Here is a 23,663-nt window from a genome sequence, read left to right as displayed (position 1 = left end):
GATGGATGAATGACAACATCCATGATGATTGGTTGGTGTTCCTATGATGGATGAATGAGAACATCCATGATGATTGGTTGGTGTTCCTATGATGGATGAATGACAACATCCATGATGATTGGTTGGTGTTCCTATGATGGATGACTGAAAACATCCATACATACGGAGAAAATCCATGATCGGTTGGTGTACTATGATGGATGAATGAGAACATCCATACATGTGGAGAACATCCATGATGATCGGTTGGTGTTCCTTTGATGGATGACTGAGAACATACATACATTTGGAGAACATCCATGATGGTTGGTTGGTGTTCCTATGATGGATGAATGAGAAGATCCATGATGGTTGGTTGGTGTTCCTATGATGGATGAATGAGAAGATCCATGATGGTTGGTTGGTGTTCCTTTGATGGATGACTGAGAACATACATACATGTGGAGAACATCCATGATGATCGGTTGGTGTTCCTTTGATGGATGACTGAGAACATACATCCATGATGATTGGGTGGTGTTCCTATGATGGATGACTGAGAACATCCATACATACTGAGAACATCCATGATGATCGGTTGGTGTTCCTTTGATGGATGACTGAGAACATACATACATGTGGAGAACATCCATGATGATTGGTTGGTGTTCCTATGATGGATGAATGAGAACATCAATTCATGTGTAGAACATCCATGATGATTGGTTGGTGTTCCTATGATGGATGAATGACAACATCCATGATGATTGGTTGGTGTTCCTATGATGGATGACTGAAAACATCCATACATACGGAGAAAATCCATGATCGGTTGGTGTACTATGATGGATGAATGAGAACATCCATACATGTGGAGAACATCCATGATGATCGGTTGGTGTTCCTTTGATGGATGACTGAGAACATCCATACATTTGGAGAACATCCATGATGGTTGGTTGGTGTTCCTATGATGGATGACTGAGAACATCAATTCATGTGTAGAACATCCATGATGATTGGTTGGTGTTCCTATGATGGATGAATGAGAAGATCCATGATGGTTGGTTGGTGTTCCTTTGATGGATGACTGAGAACATACATCCATGATGATTGGGTGGTGTTCCTATGATGGATGACTGAGAACATCCATACATACTGAGAACATCCATGATGATCGGTTGGTGTTCCTTTGATGGATGACTGAGAACATACATCCATGATGATTGGGTGGTGTTCCTATGATGGATGACTGAGAACATCCATACATACTGAGAACATCCATGATGATCGGTTGGTGTTCCTTTGATGGATGACTGAGAACATACATACATGTGGAGAACATCCATGATGATTGGTTGGTGTTCCTATGATGGATGAATGAGAACATCAATTCATGTGTAGAACATCCATGATGATTGGTTGGTGTTCCTATGATGGATGAATGACAACATCCATGATGATTGGTTGGTGTTCCTATGATGGATGAATGACAACATCCATGATGATTGGTTGGTGTTCCTATGATGGATGAATGAGAACATCCATGATGATTGGTTGGTGTTCCTATGATGGATGAATGACAACATCCATGATGATTGGTTGGTGTTCCTATGATGGATGACTGAAAACATCCATACATACGGAGAAAATCCATGATCGGTTGGTGTACTATGATGGATGAATGAGAACATCCATACATGTGGAGAACATCCATGATGATCGGTTGGTGTTCCTTTGATGGATGACTGAGAACATACATACATTTGGAGAACATCCATGATGGTTGGTTGGTGTTCCTATGATGGATGACTGAGAACATCAATTCATGTGTAGAACATCCATGATGATTGGTTGGTGTTCCTATGATGGATGAATGAGAAGATCCATGATGGTTGGTTGGTGTTCCTATGATGGATGAATGAGAACATCCATGATGATTGCTTGGTGTTCCTATGATGGATGACTGAGAACATCCATACATACTGAGAACATCCATGATGATCGGTTGGTGTTCCTTTGATGGATGACTGAGAACATACATCCATGATGATTGGGTGGTGTTCCTATGATGGATGACTGAGAACATCCATACATACTGAGAACATCCATGATGATCGGTTGGTGTTCCTTTGATGGATGACTGAGAACATACATACATGTGGAGAACATCCATGATGATTGGTTGGTGTTCCTATGATGGATGAATGAGAACATCAATTCATGTGTAGAACATCCATGATGATTGGTTGGTGTTCCTATGATGGATGAATGACAACATCCATGATGATTGGTTGGTGTTCCTATGATGGATGACTGAAAACATCCATACATACGGAGAAAATCCATGATCGGTTGGTGTACTATGATGGATGAATGACAACATCCATGATGATTGGTTGGTGTTCCTATGATGGATGACTGAAAACATCCATACATACGGAGAAAATCCATGATCGGTTGGTGTACTATGATGGATGAATGAGAACATACATACATGTGGAGAACATCCATGATGATTGGTTGGTGTTCCTATGATGGATGAATGAGAACATCAATTCATGTGTAGAACATCCATGATGATTGGTTGGTGTTCCTATGATGGATGAATGACAACATCCATGATGATTGGTTGGTGTTCCTATGATGGATGACTGAAAACATCCATACATACGGAGAAAATCCATGATCGGTTGGTGTACTATGATGGATGACTGAGAACATCCATACATACTGAGAACATCCATGATGATCGGTTGGTGTTCCTTTGATGGATGACTGAGAACATACATACATGTGGAGAACATCCATGATGATTGGTTGGTGTTCCTATGATGGATGAATGAGAACATCAATTCATGTGTAGAACATCCATGATGATTGGTTGGTGTTCCTATGATGGATGAATGACAACATCCATGATGATTGGTTGGTGTTCCTATGATGGATGAATGACAACATCCATGATGATTGGTTGGTGTTCCTATGATGGATGAATGAGAACATCCATGATGATTGGTTGGTGTTCCTATGATGGATGAATGACAACATCCATGATGATTGGTTGGTGTTCCTATGATGGATGACTGAAAACATCCATACATACGGAGAAAATCCATGATCGGTTGGTGTACTATGATGGATGAATGAGAACATCCATACATGTGGAGAACATCCATGATGATCGGTTGGTGTTCCTTTGATGGATGACTGAGAACATACATACATTTGGAGAACATCCATGATGGTTGGTTGGTGTTCCTATGATGGATGAATGAGAAGATCCATGATGGTTGGTTGGTGTTCCTATGATGGATGAATGAGAAGATCCATGATGGTTGGTTGGTGTTCCTTTGATGGATGACTGAGAACATACATACATGTGGAGAACATCCATGATGATCGGTTGGTGTTCCTTTGATGGATGACTGAGAACATACATCCATGATGATTGGGTGGTGTTCCTATGATGGATGACTGAGAACATCCATACATACTGAGAACATCCATGATGATCGGTTGGTGTTCCTTTGATGGATGACTGAGAACATACATACATGTGGAGAACATCCATGATGATTGGTTGGTGTTCCTATGATGGATGAATGAGAACATCAATTCATGTGTAGAACATCCATGATGATTGGTTGGTGTTCCTATGATGGATGAATGACAACATCCATGATGATTGGTTGGTGTTCCTATGATGGATGACTGAAAACATCCATACATACGGAGAAAATCCATGATCGGTTGGTGTACTATGATGGATGAATGAGAACATCCATACATGTGGAGAACATCCATGATGATCGGTTGGTGTTCCTTTGATGGATGACTGAGAACATCCATACATTTGGAGAACATCCATGATGGTTGGTTGGTGTTCCTATGATGGATGACTGAGAACATCAATTCATGTGTAGAACATCCATGATGATTGGTTGGTGTTCCTATGATGGATGAATGAGAAGATCCATGATGGTTGGTTGGTGTTCCTTTGATGGATGACTGAGAACATACATCCATGATGATTGGGTGGTGTTCCTATGATGGATGACTGAGAACATCCATACATACTGAGAACATCCATGATGATCGGTTGGTGTTCCTTTGATGGATGACTGAGAACATACATCCATGATGATTGGGTGGTGTTCCTATGATGGATGACTGAGAACATCCATACATACTGAGAACATCCATGATGATCGGTTGGTGTTCCTTTGATGGATGACTGAGAACATACATACATGTGGAGAACATCCATGATGATTGGTTGGTGTTCCTATGATGGATGAATGAGAACATCAATTCATGTGTAGAACATCCATGATGATTGGTTGGTGTTCCTATGATGGATGAATGACAACATCCATGATGATTGGTTGGTGTTCCTATGATGGATGAATGACAACATCCATGATGATTGGTTGGTGTTCCTATGATGGATGACTGAAAACATCCATACATACGGAGAAAATCCATGATCGGTTGGTGTACTATGATGGATGAATGAGAACATCCATACATGTGGAGAACATCCATGATGATCGGTTGGTGTTCCTTTGATGGATGACTGAGAACATCAATTCATGTGTAGAACATCCATGATGATTGGTTGGTGTTCCTATGATGGATGAATGAGAAGATCCATGATGGTTGGTTGGTGTTCCTATGATGGATGACTGAGAACATCCATACATACTGAGAACATCCATGATGATCGGTTGGTGTTCCTTTGATGGATGACTGAGAACATACATCCATGATGATTGGTTGGTGTTCCTATGATGGATGAATGACAACATCCATGATGATTGGTTGGTGTTCCTATGATGGATGACTGAAAACATCCATACATACGGAGAAAATCCATGATCGGTTGGTGTACTATGATGGATGAATGAGAACATCCATACATGTGGAGAACATCCATGATGATCGGTTGGTGTTCTTTTGATGGATGACTGAGAACATACATACATTTGGAGAACATCCATGATGGTTGGTTGGTGTTCCTATGATGGATGACTGAGAACATCAATTCATGTGTAGAACATCCATGATGATTGGTTGGTGTTCCTATGATGGATGAATGAGAAGATCCATGATGGTTGGTTGGTGTTCCTATGATGGATGAATGAGAACATCCATGATGATTGCTTGGTGTTCCTATGATGGATGACTGAGAACATCCATACATACTGAGAACATCCATGATGATCGGTTGGTGTTCCTTTGATGGATGACTGAGAACATACATCCATGATGATTGGTTGGTGTTCCTATGATGGATGACTGAGAACATCCATACATACTGAGAACATACATCCATGTGGAGAACATCCATGATGATTGGTTGGTGTTCCTATGATGGATGACTGAGAACATCCATACATACTGAGAACATACATCCATGTGGAGAACATCCATGATGATCGGTTGGTGTTCCTATGATGGATGACTGAGAACATCCATACATACTGAGAACATACATCCATGTGGAGAACATCCATGATGATTGGTTGGTGTTCCTATGATGGATGAATGAGAACATCAATTCATGTGTAGAACATCCATGATGATTGGTTGGTGTTCCTATGATGGATGAATGACAACATCCATGATGATTGGTTGGTGTTCCTATGATGGATGACTGAAAACATCCATACATACGGAGAAAATCCATGATCGGTTGGTGTACTATGATGGATGAATGAGAACATCCATACATGTGGAGAACATCCATGATGATCGGTTGGTGTTCCTTTGATGGATGACTGAGAACATACATACATTTGGAGAACATCCATGATGGTTGGTTGGTGTTCCTATGATGGATGACTGAGAACATCAATTCATGTGTAGAACATCCATGATGATTGGTTGGTGTTCCTATGATGGATGAATGAGAAGATCCATGATGGTTGGTTGGTGTTCCTATGATGGATGAATGAGAACATCCATGATGATTGCTTGGTGTTCCTATGATGGATGACTGAGAACATCCATACATACTGAGAACATCCATGATGATCGGTTGGTGTTCCTTTGATGGATGACTGAGAACATACATCCATGATGATTGGTTGGTGTTCCTATGATGGATGACTGAGAACATCCATACATACTGAGAACATCCATGATGATCGGTTGGTGTTCCTTTGATGGATGACTGAGAACATACATCCATGTGGAGAACATCCATGATGATTGGTTGGTGTTCCTATGATGGATGAATGAGAACATCAATTAATGTGTAGAACATCCATGATGATTGGTTGGTGTTCCTATGATGGATGAATGACAACATCCATGATGATTGGTTGGTGTTTCTATGATGGATGACTGAAAACATCCATACATACGGAGAAAATCCATGATCGGTTGGTGTACTATGATGGATGAATGAGAACATCCATACATGTGGAGAACATCCATGATGATCGGTTGGTGTTCCTTTGATGGATGACTGAGAACATACATACATTTGGAGAACATCCATGATGGTTGGTTGGTGTTCCTATGATGGATGACTGAGAACATCAATTCATGTGTAGAACATCCATGATGATTGGTTGGTGTTCCTATGATGGATGAATGAGAACATCCATGATGATTGGTTGGTGTTCCTATGATGGATGAATGAGAAGATCCATGATGATTGCTTGGTGTTCCTATGATGGATGACTGAGAACATCCATACATACTGAGAACATCCATGATGATCGGTTGGTGTTCCTTTGATGGATGACTGAGAACATACATCCATGATGATTGGTTGGTGTTCCTATGATGGATGACTGAGAACATCCATACATACTGAGAACATACATCCATGTGGAGAACATCCATGATGATTGGTTGGTGTTCCTATGATGGATGACTGAGAACATCCATACATACTGAGAACATACATCCATGTGGAGAACATCCATGATGATCGGTTGGTGTTCCTATGATGGATGACTGAGAACATCCATACATACTGAGAACATACATCCATGTGGAGAACATCCATGATGATTGGTTGGTGTTCCTATGATGGATGAATGAGAACATCAATTCATGTGTAGAACATCCATGATGATTGGTTGGTGTTCCTATGATGGATGAATGACAACATCCATGATGATTGGTTGGTGTTCCTATGATGGATGACTGAAAACATCCATACATACGGAGAAAATCCATGATCGGTTGGTGTACTATGATGGATGAATGAGAACATCCATACATGTGGAGAACATCCATGATGATCGGTTGGTGTTCCTTTGATGGATGACTGAGAACATACATACATTTGGAGAACATCCATGATGGTTGGTTGGTGTTCCTATGATGGATGACTGAGAACATCAATTCATGTGTAGAACATCCATGATGATTGGTTGGTGTTCCTATGATGGATGAATGAGAAGATCCATGATGGTTGGTTGGTGTTCCTATGATGGATGAATGAGAACATCCATGATGATTGCTTGGTGTTCCTATGATGGATGACTGAGAACATCCATACATACTGAGAACATCCATGATGATCGGTTGGTGTTCCTTTGATGGATGACTGAGAACATACATCCATGATGATTGGTTGGTGTTCCTATGATGGATGACTGAGAACATCCATACATACTGAGAACATCCATGATGATCGGTTGGTGTTCCTTTGATGGATGACTGAGAACATACATCCATGTGGAGAACATCCATGATGATTGGTTGGTGTTCCTATGATGGATGAATGAGAACATCAATTAATGTGTAGAACATCCATGATGATTGGTTGGTGTTCCTATGATGGATGAATGACAACATCCATGATGATTGGTTGGTGTTTCTATGATGGATGACTGAAAACATCCATACATACGGAGAAAATCCATGATCGGTTGGTGTACTATGATGGATGAATGAGAACATCCATACATGTGGAGAACATCCATGATGATCGGTTGGTGTTCCTTTGATGGATGACTGAGAACATACATACATTTGGAGAACATCCATGATGGTTGGTTGGTGTTCCTATGATGGATGACTGAGAACATCAATTCATGTGTAGAACATCCATGATGATTGGTTGGTGTTCCTATGATGGATGAATGAGAACATCCATGATGATTGGTTGGTGTTCCTATGATGGATGAATGAGAAGATCCATGATGATTGGTTGGTGTTCCTATGATGGATGAATGAGAAGATCCATGATGGTTGGTTGGTGTTCCTATGATGGATGACTGAAAACATCCATACATACGGAGAAAATCCATGATCGGTTGGTGTACTATGATGGATGAATGAGAACATCCATACATGTGGAGAACATCCATGATGATCGGTTGGTGTTCCTTTGATGGATGACTGAGAACATCCATACATTTGGAGAACATCCATGATGATTGGTTGGTGTTCCTATGATGGATGACTGAGAACATCAATTCATGTGTAGAACATCCATGATGATTGGTTGGTGTTCCTATGATGGATGAATGAGAACATCAATTCATGTGTAGAACATCCATGATGATTGGTTGGTGTTCCTATGATGGATGAATGACAACATCCATGATGATTGGTTGGTGTTCCTATGATGGATGACTGAAAACATCCATACATACGGAGAAAATCCATGATCGGTTGGTGTACTATGATGGATGAATGAGAACATCCATACATGTGGAGAACATCCATGATGATCGGTTGGTGTTCCTTTGATGGATGACTGAGAACATACATACATTTGGAGAACATCCATGATGGTTGGTTGGTGTTCCTATGATGGATGACTGAGAACATCAATTCATGTGTAGAACATCCATGATGATTGGTTGGTGTTCCTATGATGGATGAATGAGAAGATCCATGATGGTTGGTTGGTGTTCCTATGATGGATGAATGAGAACATCCATGATGATTGCTTGGTGTTCCTATGATGGATGACTGAGAACATCCATACATACTGAGAACATCCATGATGATCGGTTGGTGTTCCTTTGATGGATGACTGAGAACATACATCCATGATGATTGGGTGGTGTTCCTATGATGGATGACTGAGAACATCCATACATACTGAGAACATCCATGATGATCGGTTGGTGTTCCTTTGATGGATGACTGAGAACATACATACATGTGGAGAACATCCATGATGATTGGTTGGTGTTCCTATGATGGATGAATGAGAACATCAATTCATGTGTAGAACATCCATGATGATTGGTTGGTGTTCCTATGATGGATGAATGACAACATCCATGATGATTGGTTGGTGTTCCTATGATGGATGACTGAAAACATCCATACATACGGAGAAAATCCATGATCGGTTGGTGTACTATGATGGATGAATGAGAACATCCATACATGTGGAGAACATCCATGATGATCGGTTGGTGTTCCTTTGATGGATGACTGAGAACATACATACATGTGGAGAACATCCATGATGATTGGTTGGTGTTCCTATGATGGATGAATGAGAACATCAATTCATGTGTAGAACATCCATGATGATTGGTTGGTGTTCCTATGATGGATGAATGACAACATCCATGATGATTGGTTGGTGTTCCTATGATGGATGACTGAAAACATCCATACATACGGAGAAAATCCATGATCGGTTGGTGTACTATGATGGATGAATGAGAACACCCATACATGTGGAGAACATCCATGATGATCGGTTGGTGTTCCTTTGATGGATGACTGAGAACATACATACATTTGGAGAACATCCATGATGGTTGGTTGGTGTTCCTATGATGGATGACTGAGAACATCAATTCATGTGTAGAACATCCATGATGATTGGTTGGTGTTCCTATGATGGATGAATGAGAAGATCCATGATGGTTGGTTGGTGTTCCTATGATGGATGAATGAGAACATCCATGATGATTGCTTGGTGTTCCTATGATGGATGACTGAGAACATCCATACATACTGAGAACATCCATGATGATCGGTTGGTGTTCCTTTGATGGATGACTGAGAACATACATCCATGATGATTGGGTGGTGTTCCTATGATGGATGACTGAGAACATCCATACATACTGAGAACATCCATGATGATCGGTTGGTGTTCCTTTGATGGATGACTGAGAACATACATACATGTGGAGAACATCCATGATGATTGGTTGGTGTTCCTATGATGGATGAATGAGAACATCAATTCATGTGTAGAACATCCATGATGATTGGTTGGTGTTCCTATGATGGATGAATGACAACATCCATGATGATTGGTTGGTGTTCCTATGATGGATGACTGAAAACATCCATACATACGGAGAAAATCCATGATCGGTTGGTGTACTATGATGGATGAATGAGAACATCCATACATGTGGAGAACATCCATGATGATCGGTTGGTGTTCCTTTGATGGATGACTGAGAACATACATACATGTGGAGAACATCCATGATGATTGGTTGGTGTTCCTATGATGGATGAATGAGAACATCAATTCATGTGTAGAACATCCATGATGATTGGTTGGTGTTCCTATGATGGATGAATGACAACATCCATGATGATTGGTTGGTGTTCCTATGATGGATGAATGACAACATCCATGATGATTGGTTGGTGTTCCTATGATGGATGACTTAGAACATCCATACATGTGGAAAACATCCATGATGATTGGTTGGTGTTCCTATGATGGATGACTGAGAACATCCATACATACTGAGAACATCCATGATGATCGGTTGGTGTTCCTTTGATGGATGACTGAGAACATACATCCATGTGGAGAACATCCATGATGATTGGTTGGTGTTCCTATGATGGATGAATGAGAACTTCAATTCATGTGTAGAACATCCATGATGATTGGTTGGTGTTCCTATGATGGATGAATGACAACATCCATGATGATTGGTTGGTGTTCCTATGATGGATGAATGACAACATCCATGATGATTGGTTGGTGTTCCTATGATGGATGACTGAAAACATCCATACATACGGAGAAAATCCATGATCGGTTGGTGTACTATGATGGATGAATGAGAACATCCATACATGTGGAGAACATCCATGATGATCGGTTGGTGTTCCTTTGATGGATGACTGAGAACATCCATACATTTGGAGAACATCCATGATGGTTGGTTGGTGTTCCTATGATGGATGACTGAGAACATCAATTCATGTGTAGAACATCCATGATGATTGGTTGGTGTTCCTATGATGGATGAATGAGAAGATCCATGATGGTTGGTTGGTGTTCCTATGATGGATGAATGAGAACATCCATGATGATTGCTTGGTGTTCCTATGATGGATGACTGAGAACATCCATACATACTGAGAACATCCATGATGATCGGTTGGTGTTCCTTTGATGGATGACTGAGAACATACATCCATGATGATTGAGTGGTGTTCCTATGATGGATGACTGAGAACATCCATACATACTGAGAACATCCATGATGATCGGTTGGTGTTCCTTTGATGGATGACTGAGAACATACATCCATGTGGAGAACATCCATGATGATTGGTTGGTGTTCCTATGATGGATGAATGAGAACATCAATTCATGTGTAGAACATCCATGATGATTGGTTGGTGTTCCTATGATGGATGAATGACAACATCCATGATGATTGGTTGGTGTTCCTATGATGGATGAATGACAACATCCATGATGATTGGTTGGTGTTCCTATGATGGATGACTTAGAACATCCATACATGTGGAAAACATCCATGATGATTGGTTGGTGTTCCTATGATGGATGACTGAGAACATCCATACATACTGAGAACATCCATGATGATCGGTTGGTGTTCCTTTGATGGATGACTGAGAACATACATCCATGTGGAGAACATCCATGATGATTGGTTGGTGTTCCTATGATGGATGAATGAGAACTTCAATTCATGTGTAGAACATCCATGATGATTGGTTGGTGTTCCTATGATGGATGAATGACAACATCCATGATGATTGGTTGGTGTTCCTATGATGGATGAATGACAACATCCATGATGATTGGTTGGTGTTCCTATGATGGATGACTGAAAACATCCATACATACGGAGAAAATCCATGATCGGTTGGTGTACTATGATGGATGAATGAGAACATCCATACATGTGGAGAACATCCATGATGATCGGTTGGTGTTCCTTTGATGGATGACTGAGAACATCCATACATTTGGAGAACATCCATGATGGTTGGTTGGTGTTCCTATGATGGATGACTGAGAACATCAATTCATGTGTAGAACATCCATGATGATTGGTTGGTGTTCCTATGATGGATGAATGAGAAGATCCATGATGGTTGGTTGGTGTTCCTATGATGGATGAATGAGAACATCCATGATGATTGCTTGGTGTTCCTATGATGGATGACTGAGAACATCCATACATACTGAGAACATCCATGATGATCGGTTGGTGTTCCTTTGATGGATGACTGAGAACATACATCCATGATGATTGAGTGGTGTTCCTATGATGGATGACTGAGAACATCCATACATACTGAGAACATCCATGATGATCGGTTGGTGTTCCTTTGATGGATGACTGAGAACATACATCCATGTGGAGAACATCCATGATGATTGGTTGGTGTTCCTATGATGGATGAATGAGAACATCAATTCATGTGTAGAACATCCATGATGATTGGTTGGTGTTCCTATGATGGATGAATGACAACATCCATGATGATTGGTTGGTGTTCCTATGATGGATGACTGAAAACATCCATACATACGGAGAAAATCCATGATCGGTTGGTGTTCCTTTGATGGATGACTGAGAACATACATACATTTGGAGAACATCCATGATGGTTGGTTGGTGTTCCTATGATGGATGACTGAGAACATCAATTCATGTGTAGAACATCCATGATGATTGGTTGGTGTTCCTATGATGGATGAATGAGAAGATCCATGATGGTTGGTTGGTGTTCCTATGATGGATGAATGAGAACATCCATGATGATTGCTTGGTGTTCCTATGATGGATGACTGAGAACATCCATACATACTGAGAACATCCATGATGATCGGTTGGTGTTCCTTTGATGGATGACTGAGAACATACATCCATGATGATTGAGTGGTGTTCCTATGATGGATGACTGAGAACATCCATACATACTGAGAACATCCATGATGATCGGTTGGTGTTCCTTTGATGGATGACTGAGAACATACATCCATGTGGAGAACATCCATGATGATTGGTTGGTGTTCCTATGATGGATGAATGAGAACATCAATTCATGTGTAGAACATCCATGATGATTGGTTGGTGTTCCTATGATGGATGAATGACAACATCCATGATGATTGGTTGGTGTTCCTATGATGGATGACTGAAAACATCCATACATACGGAGAAAATCCATGATCGGTTGGTGTTCCTTTGATGGATGACTGAGAACATACATACATTTGGAGAACATCCATGATGGTTGGTTGGTGTTCCTATGATGGATGACTGAGAACATCAATTCATGTGTAGAACATCCATGATGATTGGTTGGTGTTCCTATGATGGATGAATGAGAAGATCCATGATGGTTGGTTGGTGTTCCTATGATGGATGAATGAGAACATCCATGATGATTGCTTGGTGTTCCTATGATGGATGACTGAGAACATCCATACATACTGAGAACATCCATGATGATCGGTTGGTGTTCCTTTGATGGATGACTGAGAACATACATCCATGATGATTGGGTGGTGTTCCTATGATGGATGACTGAGAACATCCATACATACTGAGAACATCCATGATGATCGGTTGGTGTTCCTTTGATGGATGACTGAGAACATACATCCATGTGGAGAACATCCATGATGATTGGTTGGTGTTCCTATGATGGATGAATGAGAACATCAATTCATGTGTAGAACATCCATGATGATTGGTTGGTGTTCCTATGATGGATGAATGACAACATCCATGATGATTGGTTGGTGTTCCTATGATGGATGACTGAAAACATCCATACATACGGAGAAAATCCATGATCGGTTGGTGTACTATGATGGATGAATGAGAACATCCATACATGTGGAGAACATCCATGATGATCGGTTGGTGTTCCTTTGATGGATGACTGAGAACATCCATACATTTGGAGAACATCCATGATGGTTGGTTGTTGTTCCTATGATGGATGAATGAGAACATCCATGAGGATTGGTTGGTGTTCCTATGATGGATGAATGAGAAGATCCATGATGGTTGGTTGGTGTTCCTATGATGGATGAATGAGAACATCCATGATGATTGCTTGGTGTTCCTATGATGAGTCACAATTGGCTAAGGTTAGGGTGAAACATTAGGAACTGGCCAATCAGAGGCAAGATAAGGCGGGTCTTTGAAACCAGGAAGTAAAATTCTAACAGTCTTTCCTCTGGTGAGGGCGGTCGCATTTTTCTCCGCTCTCTCCTTCCCTGCTTGCTTTTTTCGTTTTGTCTTGGCTGAACTTTTTGGAAGCCTCTTTCTTTGCGCTGTCCTCAAATCTAAACATCAAACATGGATATGATCAGCTGGACTCTCGACGCAATTGACAAAGTCTTTTCAACAAGGAAAAGAGGTTCTGGGGAGCCTGGCTGCCCTGATGGACCCATTGCTGCGGGGTACGTGAGAGACTCCTGGGATAAATGGAGAATCATGTGCCTCCCAGTCCTTTCCATCGAGGACGTGGAAGACATCTACCTATTTGCAACCGTGATTGCGAGGCACCTGCTGATTGGGCTGGGCATTGCTCTGGTGTATCGTCAAATTCGGAAGACGATGGCAGCCACTCAAAGAGCCCAAGGGCTGTTCGTCGCAATGGAAGGATTGGGCCGGGCTGTGGGACCACAGACTGTGGCGATTTCTGAACTGAATCGCAAAATGGATCACATCATGGATAAGTTTGCTGAGAAGGAGAATTGAATTGAATTTGAGAGAAACCAGCACGGACACAAAGAGCAGGCAAGTCATTGTTTTGACTGCTCGAAGAAAACAACATCCTAATCTACGATTTGACTCCCTCGAATGGCCTTGACGCTATCAGGAACAGGCTGTTCTGAAAAACACCCCCGAGGACACCTCAACGATGGACGCTTTTGACCTTCCTTTTTCTCAACAACACCTGGTGTCGGACTTTGAGATCGGCCTCAGTCCACAAAAACATTTCAACATCACACCCAAGTTAATTGGGCATACATGCACGCACCTGCCCCTTCCTCAACCAACGGCTTCACCACTGCTTAATTCCTGGGGTTATGGATGGCTAGTAGCGCTTTATAGCAGGTGTTGTTGATAAACGGTTTTCGCTTTGCATAGGAGAGTTTTAACTTGCACTTACAGATGTAGCGACCAACATATATATGTGTGTAGCTTTGACATAGTAAGCTACTTTTGCCGTGTAGCTTGTAAGAATTATTTGGAGATAGCTTCCCCTGTAGCTTAGTTACATGCAATGGAGAGTAACTTATAGCTTAGCTACATTTAAGGGACAGCAACTTGTAGCTTAGTGACATTTAATGGAGACTAACTTTTAGCTTAGTTACATTTAATGAGAGTAATTTGTAGCTTAGTTACATGCAATGGAGAGTAACTTGTAGCTTAGCTACATTTAATGGAGAGTAACTTGTAGCTTAGCTACATTTAATGGAGAGTACTTTGTAGCTTAGTTACATTTGATGGAGAGTAACTTGTAGCTTAGCTGCATTTAATGGAGAGTAATTTGTAGCTTAGTTACACTTAATGGAGATCACATTGTAGCTTAGTTACATTTAATGGAGAGTACCTTGTCGCTTAGTTACATTTAAGGGAGAGTAACTTGTAGCTTAGTTACATTTAATGGAGAGTAACTTGTAGCTTAGTCACATTTAATGGAGAGTAACTTGTAACTTAGCTACATGCTACATTTAATGGAGAGTAACTTGTAGCTTAGTCACATTTAATGGAGAGTACCTTGTAGCTTAGTTACATTTAAGGGAGAGTAACTTGTAGCTTAGTTACATTTAATGGAGAGTAACTTGTAGCTTAGTCACATTTAATGGAGAGTAACTTGTAACTTAGCTACATGCTACATTTAATGGAGAGTAACTTGTAGCTTAGTTACATTTAATAGAGAGTAATTTGTGGCTCAGTTACATTTAATGGAGAGTAATTTGTAGCTTAGTTACATTTAATGGAGACTAACTTTTAGCTTAGTTACATTTAATGAGAGTAATTTGTAGCTTAGTTACATGCAATGGAGAGTAACTTGTAGCTTAGCTACATTTAATGGAGAGTAACTTGTAGCTTAGCTACATTTAATGGAGAGTACTTTGTAGCTTAGTTACATTTGATGGAGAGTAACTTGTAGCTTAGTTGCATTTAATGGAGAGTAATTTGTAGCTTAGTTACACTTAATGGAGATCACATTGTAGCTTAGTTACATTTAATGGAGAGTACCTTGTAGCTTAGTTACATTTAAGGGAGAGTAACTTGTAGCTTAGTCACATTTAATGGAGAGTAACTTGTAACTTAGCTACATGCTACATTTAATGGAGAGTAACTTGTAGCTTAGTTACATTTAATGGAGAGTAACTTGTAGCTTAGTTACATTTAATAGAGAGTAATTTGTGGCTCAGTTACATTTAATGGAGAGTAATTTGTAGCTTAGTTGCATTTAATGGAGAGTAACTTGTAGCTTAGCTACATTTAATGGAGAGTACTTTGTAGCTTAGTTACATTTGATGGAGAGTAACTTGTAGCTTAGTTGCATTTAATGGAGAGTAATTTGTAGCTTAGTTACACTTAATGGAGATCACATTGTAGCTTAGTTACATTTAATGGAGAGTACCTTGTCGCTTAGTTACATTTAAGGGAGAGTAACTTGTAGCTTAGTTACATTTAATGGAGAGTAACTTGTAGCTTAGTCACATTTAATGGAGAGTAACTTGTAACTTAGCTACATGCTACATTTAATGGAGAGTAACTTGTAGCTTAGTTATATTTAATGGAGAGTACCTTGTAGCTTAGTTACATTTAAGGGAGAGTAACTTGTAGCTTAGTTACATTTAATGGAGAGTAACTTGTAGCTTAGTCACATTTAATGGAGAGTAACTTGTAACTTAGCTACATGCTACATTTAATGGAGAGTAACTTGTAGCTTAGTTACATTTAATAGAGAGTAATTTGTGGCTCAGCTACATTTAATGGAGAGTAATTTGTAGCTTAGTTGCATTTAATGGAGAGTAACTTGTAGATTAGTTACATTTAATGGAGAATAACTTGTAGCTTAGTTACATTTAATGGAGAGTAACTTGTAGCTTAGTTACATTTAATAGAGAGTAATTTGTGGCTCAGTTACATTTAATGGAGAGTAATTTGTAGCTTAGTTGCATTTAATGGAGAGTAACTTGTAGCTTAGTTACATTTAATGGAGACTAACTTTTAGCTTAGTTACATTTAATGAGAGTAATTTGTAGCTTAGTTACATGCAATGGAGAGTAACTTGTAGCTTAGCTACATTTAATGGAGAGTAACTTGTAGCTTAGCTACATTTAATGGAGAGTACTTTGTAGCTTAGTTACATTTGATGGAGAGTAACTTGTAGCTTAGTTGCATTTAATGGAGAGTAATTTGTAGCTTAGTTACACTTAATGGAGATCACATTGTAGCTTAGTTACATTTAATGGAGAGTACCTTGTAGCTTAGTCACATTTAAGGGAGAGTAACTTGTAGCTTAGTTACATTTAATGGAGAGTAACTTGTAGCTTAGTCACATTTAATGGAGAGTAACTTGTAACTTAGCTACATGCTACATTTAATGGAGAGTAACTTGTAGCTTAGTTATATTTAATGGAGAGTACCTTGTAGCTTAGTTACATTTAAGGGAGAGTAACTTGTAGCTTAGTTACATTTAATGGAGAGTAACTTGTAGCTTAGTCACATTTAATGGAGAGTAACTTGTAACTTAGCTACATGCTACATTTAATGGAGAGTAACTTGTAGCTTAGTTACATTTAATAGAGAGTAATTTGTGGCTCAGTTACATTTAATGGAGAGTAATTTGTAGCTTAGTTGCATTTAATGGAGAGTAACTTGTAGCTTAGTTACATTTAATGGAGACTAACTTTTAGCTTAGTTACATTTAATGAGAGTAATTTGTAGCTTAGTTACATGCAATGGAGAGTAACTTGTAGCTTAGCTACATTTAATGGAGAGTAACTTGTAGCTTAGCTACATTTAATGGAGAGTAACTTGTAGCTTAGCTACATTTAATGGAGAGTACTTTGTAGCTTAGTTACATTTGATGGAGAGTAACTTGTAGCTTAGTTGCATTTAATGGAGAGTAATTTGTAGCTTAGTTACACTTAATGGAGATCACATTGTAGCTTAGTTACATTTAATGGAGAGTACCTTGTAGCTTAGTTACATTTAAGGGAGAGTAACTTGTAGCTTAGTTACATTTAATGGAGAGTAACTTGTAGCTTAGTCACATTTAATGGAGAGTAACTTGTAGCTTAGCTACATGCTACATTTAATGGAGAGTAACTTGTAGCTTAGTTATATTTAATGGAGAGTACCTTGTAGCTTAGTTACATTTAAGGGAGAGTAACTTGTAGCTTAGTTACATTTAATGGAGAGTAACTTGTAGCTTAGTCACATTTAATGGAGAGTAACTTGTAACTTAGCTACATGCTACATTTAATGGTGAGTAACTTGTAGCTTAGTTACATTTAATAGAGAGTAATCTGTGGCTCAGTTACATTTAATGGAGAGTAATTTGTAGCTTAGTTGCATTTAATGGAGAGTAACTTGTAGCTTAGTTACATTTAATGGAGAATAACTTGTAGCTTAGTTACATTTAATGGAGAGTAACTTGTAGCTTAGCTACATGCTACATTTAATGGAGAGTAACTTGTAGCTTAGCTACATTTAGTGGAGAGTAACTTGTAGCTTAGCTACATGCTACATTTAATGGAGAGTAACTTGTAGCTTAGTTACATTTAATAGAGAGTAATCTGTGGCTCAGTTACATTTAATGGAGAGTAATTTGTAGCTTAGTTGCATTTAATGGAGAGCAACTTGTAGCTTAGTTACATTTAATGGAGAATAACTTGTAGCTTAGTTACATTTAATGGAGAGTAACTTGTAGCTTAGCAACATGCTACATTTAATGGAGAGTAACTTGTAGCTTAGTTACATTTAATAGAGAGTAATCTGTGGCTCAGTTACATTTAATGGAGAGTAATTTGTAGCTTAGTTGCATTTAATGGAGAGTAACTTGTAGCTTAGTTACATTTAATGGAGAGTAACTTGTAGCTTAGTCACATTTAATGGAGAGTAACTTGTAACTTAGCTACATGCTACATTTAATGGAGAGTAACTTGTAGCTTAGTTACATTTAATAGAGAGTAATTTGTGGCTCAGTTACATTTAATGGAGAGTAATTTGTAGCTTAGTTGCATTTAATGGAGAGTAACTTGTAGCTTAGTTACATTTAATGGAGAATAACTTGTAGCTTAGTTACATTTAATGGAGAGTAACTTGTAGCTTAGCTACATGCTACATTTAATGGAGAGTAACTTGTAGCTTAGTTACATTTAATAGAGAGTAATCTGTGGCTCAGTTACATTTAATGGAGAGTAATTTGTAGCTTAGTTGCATTTAATGGAGAGTAACTTGTAGCTTAGTTACATTTAATGGAGAATAACTTGTAGCTTAGTTACATTTAATGGAGAGTAACTCGTAGCTTAGCTACATGCTACATTTAATGGAGAGTAACTTGTAGCTTAGTTACATTTAATAGAGAGTAATCTGTGGCTCAGTTACATTTAATGGAGAGAAATTTGTAGCTTAGTTGCATTTAATGGAGAGTAACTTGTAGCTTAGTTACATTTAATGGAGAATAACTTGTAGCTTAGTTACATTTAATGGAGAGTAACTTGTAGCTTAGCTACATGCTACATTTAATGGAGAGTAACTTGTAGCTTAGTTACATTTAATAGAGAGTAATCTGTGGCTCAGTTACATTTAATGGAGAGTAATTTGTAGCTTAGTTACATTTAATGGAGAATAACTTGTAGCTTAGTTACATTTAATGGAGAGTAACTTGTAGCTTAGCTACATGCTACATTTAATGGAGAGTAACTTGTAGCTTAGTTACATTTAATAGAGAGTAATCTGTGGCTCAGTTACATTTAATGGAGAGTAATTTGTAGCTTAGTTGCATTTAATGGAGAATAACTTGTAGCTTAGTTACATTTAATGGAGAGTAACTTGTAGCTTAGCTACATGCTACATTTAATGGAGAGTAACTTGTAGCTTAGTTACATTTATAGGAGAGTAACTTGTAGCTTAGGTTTATTTATAGAGAGTATCTTGTAGCTTAGTTTACTACATTTTCCAAGTAGCTTGCCCATAACTGTGTGTGTGTGTGTGTGTGTGTGTGTGTGTGTGTGTGTGTGTGTGTGTGTGTGTGTGTGTGTGTGTGTGTGTGTGTGTGTGTGTGTGTGTGTGTGTGCGTGCGTGCGTGCGTGCGTGCGTGCGTGCGTGCGTGCGTGCGTGCGTGCGTGCGTGCGTGCGTGCGTGCGTGCGTGCGTGCGTGCGTGCGTGCGTGCGTGCGTGCGTGCGTGCGTGCGTGCGTGCGTGCGTGCGTGCGTGCGTGCGTGCGTGCGTGCGTGCGTGCGTGCGTGCGTGCGTGCGTGCGTGCGTGCGTGCGTGCGTGCGTGCGTGCGTGCGTGCGTATAGACTAATGATGTCATCATTGTGTGTCCAGCTTCCAGGAAACATGCTCACTGAGTAAGAAACGCAAATCTAAGAGGGAGATGATGTCAGAGAAGAGAATACAGGAGGAATATGAAAAACTGGGACCCATCAGGTATTGTACTTACTGTATGTAATACAGGTGCACATCTAACCATTCCATCCGATTCCTTTCATTTCAATTCAGAATCGATTCTTGATTCAAACCGATTCTTGCAATGTATTATTTGGTATAATAATAATGAAACTTTTTCAAAACAGGTTAAAGAAAGCTATTTCTGGTTGCATGGGGATGGCCTACCAACAGATGGCTTAAAAAAAGTATTCTTATGTATATATATATATATATATATATATATATATATATATATATATATATATATATATATATATATATATATATCCATCCATCCATTTCCTACTGCTTGTCCCTTTCGGGGTCACGGGGGTTGCTGGAGCCTATCTCGGCTGCATTCATAGTTACAGTACATAAATATATATATAATATGGGGGAAAGTGTCTTTTATATATATATATATATATATATATATGTATTTTTTTAAATCGATATTTGAAAACTATAAATTAATTTAAAATTGGAATGAATAAGAATTGTGTAATACAGGTGAATCCATTTTTTGTGCACCCTTACTTAGCATGCACCTACTTGAAATTATTATTATTATTTTTATTTATTTTTTAAATAAAAATCACATTTTAAAAGACGTTTTAGGCCTTCTTCATGCAACTAGATGGAGCTTTTCAAACCTGTAACCTGTTTTGGAAAAATGTAATTTGAATTATTATACCAAATAGCATATTGCAAGAATTGGTTTGAATCCAGTATTAATTTTGAATTTAAACGTGTGTGTGTATATATATATATATATATATATATATATATATATATATATATATATATATATATATATATATATATATATATATATATATATATATATATATATATATATATATATATTGCCAGAAAAAAACCTACACTCACCAAGTTTTAGTTTAAGTTAAAGTTATGTTAAAGTAGCAATGATAGTCACACACACACTAGGTGTGGTGAAATTTGTCCTCTGCATTCGACCATCCCCTTGTTCACCCCCTGGTAAATGAGGAGAGCAGTGGGCAGTAGTGGTGGCCACGCCCGGGAATCATTTTTGGTGATTTAACCCCCAAATCCAACCCTTGATGCTGAGTGCCAAGCAGGGACGTAATGGCTCCCATTTTTATAGTCTTTGGTATGACTCGGCCGGGGTTTGAACTCACAACCTACCGATCTCAGGGCGGACACTCTAACCACTAGGCCACTGAGCAGGTAGTTGGATACTGTCACACGTCTCCACTTTATTGTGAAGATTTACATCCCCAGTGAATAGGGAATAGGAAGGGATAGACTTTTATTTGTACCACATTGGAGAAATCATGTGGTTATTTTCTGGGAAATGTTCCGTATTGTGGATACAATGCCAACTACATACCTGCCAACTTTTGAAATCAGAAAAACCTAGTAGCCAGGGTCCAGGGGCCACAGGCCCCAATAGGTCCAGGACAAAGTCCTGGTGGGGGGTTCAGGCTTCGCCCCCCGACGCAAAATGATTATTAGCATTCAGACAGGTTAAAATGTTGCTAAAACCATCACTTTTCTATCAGTCACAGTGACTTTTCAAAACAAAAATATTACAGCAAAAATCATATGGGTTGATTGACATGTTTATTCTGTAAGATAACTTCAATAGTTTGAAATTATTTTGACAGTTAATGCCAGTTATCCTGTCAACCTTTCACAAGACTTCAATTTGTTCATTGAAAGTACAAACACTTTTTACAGTAAACAAATGGTAAAACAGTACTAAACAATTCCATTAAAAAAAAAATAATCTACTGCCTTGTTCAATTGTAAAAAATATTCTGTGCCTAAAATTCACATTTCTATCACAATTATCATACTGTAAACATGGTAAGCTAATTTCATTAAAATTAATAGTCCTGTCAATAGCATGGAATTACAATTCAAATGTAGTTTTTTTGTAAGCCTTTCAAAAGAATTCAAAATATGAAAAATTCATGAAAATTAATTGAAGCCATCAGACACTTGAAAAGTGGCTCATCACATTTCTAATGTAATCATTTGAACTTTTCAACAGAAATAGCACTGCAAAAATATTAAGGACCTACTTCTGTATTTTGGTAGTTATGCTGTCAACATTTAACAAGATTTCTTCAACTTGGACTTGAAAGCATAAATAGTATAAACACTTTTAACAGTATAACAGTACTAAACAATTCCAATAGATAACATTGGTGTCATTACCTTTTTGTGGCTAAAATCCGAAAAACGTTGAAAGTTTTCCACTTGTATCGCTAGCAACGGCATTAGACTTGTGTTTTTTTTGTCCCAACGTGGTCTTTTACATCGCTAATTCCTCCGTGTCCGATCGAAAAATCTTGTCTGCACAAGGTGCAATTCGCGTAGTTTTCACCCTTTTTGGAACGGATAATTATTCCCGGATAGGCTTTTGAATATTCTTCACGGAATGACTGCAGTTTTCTTTTCGGTTTAAGACTCGTTTGCGATTTTTCTCCGGCTGATTCCATGATCGTTCGCTCGTTTGGAAACAATGGCAACTGGTGCCTCGTGCTTGGCAGCGGTGCTACAAATAGCCTCGCACATAGCATTCGGAATGGCTCGATAGGAAGTTACGGGAAGCAGTGTCGATTGTCGTTGTTGTTACGCGATTTCGTGAATAAAACTTTTTTTTTTTAAATTGTTTTTAATTAATGAAAAACCGTATTTTTTATCACTGCAACCGTAACCCGGAATAGGTTGATGAAAACCGTACGAATTACGGGAAAACCGGAGTAGTTGGCAGGTATGAAATAGTGTCAAAGCGCTTTGAGTAC

At 38.9% G+C, this 23,663-nt stretch overlaps 1 protein-coding gene across 2 annotated transcripts in view; it reads left to right on the top strand.

Annotated features, from left to right (window-relative positions):
• The window catches only part of slc13a4 (solute carrier family 13 member 4), a 111,193-nt gene that overhangs the window by 65,473 nt on the left and 22,057 nt on the right, over positions 1 to 23,663 (top strand). For both annotated transcript variants that reach the window (XM_061961369.2, XM_061961367.2), the window contains one exon: positions 20,764 to 20,865. In XM_061961369.2, the coding sequence (XP_061817353.1) occupies positions 20,764 to 20,865 (102 nt within the window). The remainder of the gene's footprint in view (positions 1 to 20,763; positions 20,866 to 23,663) is intronic.

This window comes from Nerophis lumbriciformis, linkage group LG05 (genome assembly GCF_033978685.3).
Source record: "Nerophis lumbriciformis linkage group LG05, RoL_Nlum_v2.1, whole genome shotgun sequence".
Classification (NCBI taxonomy): domain Eukaryota; kingdom Metazoa; phylum Chordata; class Actinopteri; order Syngnathiformes; family Syngnathidae; genus Nerophis; species Nerophis lumbriciformis.
Note: the sequence above shows the minus strand (reverse complement) of the source record. Positions and strands in the feature narration are given on the sequence as shown.